Below are 4,386 nucleotides of genomic sequence, written 5' to 3'. Positions count from 1 at the left end.
TTCGCATATATGACAACGAGTGGCGCTATGGAATTTCTCCCACTCTTCGAACGTTAAATTTACCATGGGGACATTTGTTTTTAAAATATTCTTAACGCGAATTGCTAAATTTTTAAGGTCTTCGGCGAACCATGTTATACAATCGACGCTACGACGCGAATGATACGTTGATAATGAGTCGTCGTACGAACAATGTACATAATAAGCTAAACTAAATACCCGATGGCGTTGATATAATTTTTCTTCTTTCGTCTTGGTCAGGACACATTCCAAGTCGGCGTAGACCACAAATGGAAGCCGCTCCTTCCGATTAGGGTTGCTGAACTCGAGCCACTTGTCCTTGTCGCTCGGCAATCGGACAGCGTAGTCGTTTAGCTTTCCGCAGTCGACCGTATGCGACTGCAACTTGTCGTCCGAACCAAAATAATGAAGGCATCTGTAAAAGAAAAAAATTTTTTTATCATAAGATTTTTTATATAAATTATAATTTTCAAATAATATAAAATAAACTTACCGATCATAGATATATCTTTGACCATTGTGTTTGCTCAATTGCGAGCTCACGAGCCGGGATAAATTTTTGATCCAAGCGAAATGTCCCACGCTGTTGCCGTCTTCAGTGTACAGCAGGTTCACATGTTTGTCCCGTTTCTGCTGCGAAAGACGTATCGGGACAATGTTTTTGTCTTCGATGTCGTACACATTGATTGAAATGTCATTTGCAAGTTCAAATTTCTTAATTTGATTAACAGTCACTGGAAACTCAATGTCCCGGAGATTCAGCACTGTCGTGTAATGCGGGTACGATGATTCCCGTTCCGCATGACTTTCGGCGGGATACAGAGCGGCGACCACTGCCCACGCGAAACACGCATTATCCTTTGATTGCACGTTAACCACCGCTCTCTTCATCATAATCTCCCGCGGTAACTTGATGTGACATCCCGCGCGCATGGGATTGTACTTGTTAATATTTACAGTCAAGTTCAGTATTCGCGACAATGCCCACCCACTATCACGTTCCTAAAACTCTTCCAGAGACGCTAGGATGGACTCGATAACGCGCTGTTCGTACCACTCGCATAAATCAGATGTGCGAAAGAGTTCATAGTTTCTCGTATTCACACTTTTATTCGCGTGTTTATCTCCGGCCACAAATTCACCATTGAATATAGTGTTCACTTTTACACTGTTGTGTTTTTTTAAAGCGCCCTGCACATGTTCCAACACAATGTCTTTGGCGTCATCGAGAAATTGGCGCGGTTCGATGTGATTATAGTTTATCACCGCACCAGTCGCGACTCTCGAACGCCGTATCAATTTCGCGCCACACAAGTCCATTTTGACGCGCACTACATCCGGCACCCGCGTGTACGAAACGTCCACGTACCGAATTTTTCAACCCTTCGAAGCGCGCGATCTGAGCAATCAGCGATTGTCGACATCCGATCGATAATCGCGGGCGTTTGATTCGACTTTGCTCTTCCAGCGACTCGATGTACTCGTCGCATCGTTGCTCCCACACAATGTAGTTTTCCAACGAATCAAGCAAAGCGGATTGTTCTCGCAAAATTTGCTCCTCCATATTGCTAACGTACACTTGCAAAATTTAGCGTTTCTAATGACAGGTCTGATGCACTTTAGCTACTGGTGGGGTGCGTCTCTCTATCATGATTTATATATTGTCTCATGCATTGTTTTATCATCGAACATTCTAGAACGATTTCATCTTACAAAAATTGCCCGTAGTACCGTGTGCAATTTAACCTTGATAATTTCACTATTTGTCACGTACATTTGAAAAATCTAACGTGATTGCATCAGGGGCAGCCGTACATCGGCGCTCGATTTTACTAAATTCAGCTAAATCTTTGTCTAGGGATGATACACATTTTAACCTTGGTGGTTATTTTTTCACTATTTGTCACGTACATTTGAATAATTTTAATGCGATTGCACCAGGCGCAGTCGTACATAGACGCTTGATTTTAGTAAATTCAGCTAAATCTTTGTCTAGGGATGATACACATTTTAACCTTAGTGGTTATTTTTTCACTATTTGTCACGTACATTTGAATAATTTTAATGCGATTGCATCAGGCGCAGCCGTACATCGGCGCTCGATTTTAGCAAATTCAGCTAAATCTTTGTCTAGGGATGATACACATTTTAACCTTGGTGGTTATTTTTTCACTATTTGTCACGTACATTTGAAAATTTTAACGTGATTGCATCAGGAGCAGCCGTACATCGGTGCTCGATTTTAGCAAATTCAGCTAAATCTTTGTTCCGAAGATGATGATGTCATCGCAGCCGTACATCGGCGCGACCAAATTGGATGAAATTAAAATGTTGCGTCAGCAATAATCCCCTCTACATCGCAATTTGGGATACTATTTGAATTGATATTGATTCTAATACGATTGCAGTATTGCATCAATCGCGCGTGTGAAAGGTTCGCCGCTGAAGAAATATGAATTTCTACGTCTCGATTCGAAACGGTGAAACTCCACCGTGTAAGAAGCAGAAATGCGACACGTAAGTTTAAATCGTTTAAAAAATTTTTTTACTTATTGATTTTTAATATTGTTGTCTAATTATTTATATTTTTATAGTATTCAGCCTCGTCGTGCGGCTCGCATACTTGGAAGAAGGTACGCTCTAACCCCGACGTCGTACAAGTATTTGGACATTGGAATAAGCGTTGGAGCTGTATCGTACGTGGAACTGATTCTCGGTGATAATCGAGGCAATCAAATAGTGTTACCCTTTTCAACGTGGAATTTGTTGATGCGGAAGCAAGCAGACGTTGAACAATTTCTACAATCGACTGCTCCCCCATTAAGAATTGGAGATTTAATGATTGAAATGTGTCAATCGAAAATTGTAAAACTCACATTATGCGAAAATTCTTTGTACATGAAACCAGAAACATTATTACATTTATTTAATTTTGAAAATTGTATCGATCATATGCACAATTGGTTATGCGAGAATACGTATCTCGTAAATGAAAAATTTAAACAATTTGAAACTGTATTACAACGTAATAATATTACTACTGTATGCGATGCTGTAAAAACGATACGTGAGAGTGATGTCTTTGACAGCGAATCATTGATCGATTGCGAATTATTAACATGTGCTGTAAATGATATTCTTACGATGCGTGCAATAAATAATTATTTTTATTCCATCTATGAATTTTATTTCTTTCCTTCCATACGAATAAGAATAGTCGACAATTTTTCTCAACACGCTCCTTCAAAGATGTAGAGAAATGCTGAGGTAGATGAGACGCGATGCTCTAGTTGGAATGAGACGCGAGATATTAAAAAGATATATAATGAAGAGGAGTCTGCTGCACTAGAGTATCATTTCTTTCGTTGTTCTTTGCGTTTCATTAGTCTTGTGTGTGTGTTACGTTAGTGCAATGGCTGAAGAAAACGTAATCATTGGTAATGAAGATATGGATGATAATGATGCTGAAGAAAACGTAATCATCGGCAATGAAGATATGGATGAATATGATGTCTGGATGGATCCCGTTGGTGGAAAAAATTGTGATTGAGAGAGAAAGAAGAGCGAAATGGAAGAAATTATATGCGAAAGAAGAATCATCTGATAAGGAACCTGATTTCGATTTTCGAACTAGTGATGTTGATGAATTACTTCAGTATGAGCGGGAACAACTTTCGAAGAAGAATCTGGAAACCTCAGTCGTTCAATTTATAAGAAATCGTGAGCTCGGCTTGAAAAAACCCCGCACAATTTCGTTGAACAGATTTCTCAAAACTCGAAAATATTGGGCGAACTCAGTTAAAAAATGTGATACAAGTTTTTGTTTTGAATGTATACATGCGGAAGATCCTAATCACACTAAAGTAAAATGTTTCGGAAATAGACTTTGTGAACATCTTGAATTATGTAAAGGTATAGACAAATTCGAAGGAGATGTACATGAGAATATGCTACGACATGACTTGGAAACGTTGAAGGTAAAAATATTTTTGCTAATGTGTAATAAATTTAAAACATTTACAATTATTATGTTTAATTTCAGAGTTTACGAGAGTACATGAATGGTCGACGAGAGGACCAGGAGCGGAAGTCCCTCAGCCCGACACATCGCCCCTAGTCTTCCAGGAGTGACCATCCCCTGACCCCCACCCCCGCATCCCCAAATTATTTTTATTATAATATATTTTATATTATTATAATCTTAATTTTAAGTACATACACACACACACACACACACACACAAAATGTATAAAAACACACACACATTTTTAATAAATTTATGTTTTATATTTTGATGTAAAAAAAAAAATCTAATTATTTACGCACCTCTCCATGCGTTCCCATCCTTGCATCTCTCTTGCGTCT

At 38.9% G+C, this 4,386-nt stretch overlaps 1 protein-coding gene across 1 annotated transcript; it reads right to left on the bottom strand.

Moving 5' to 3' along the window:
• Positions 1-243: 243 nt before the first annotated feature.
• LOC112637827 lies at positions 244-954 on the bottom strand (the record flags this gene model as incomplete). Its single annotated transcript, XM_025408406.1, has 2 exons — positions 515-954; positions 244-436 (listed from the first exon to the last, which is right to left on the bottom strand). Coding segments are annotated over exons 1-2 (633 nt in total), but the record flags the coding sequence as incomplete, so codon positions are not given.
• Positions 955-4,386: the final 3,432 nt, after the last annotated feature.

The sequence above is a fragment of the Camponotus floridanus genome, unplaced genomic scaffold (assembly GCF_003227725.1).
Source record: "Camponotus floridanus strain SB8 unplaced genomic scaffold, Cflo_v7.5 scaffold209, whole genome shotgun sequence".
Lineage (NCBI taxonomy): Eukaryota > Metazoa > Arthropoda > Insecta > Hymenoptera > Formicidae > Camponotus > Camponotus floridanus.
The sequence above is the reverse complement of the archived record's forward strand: the minus strand, read 5'-3'. Positions and strand labels throughout refer to the sequence as shown.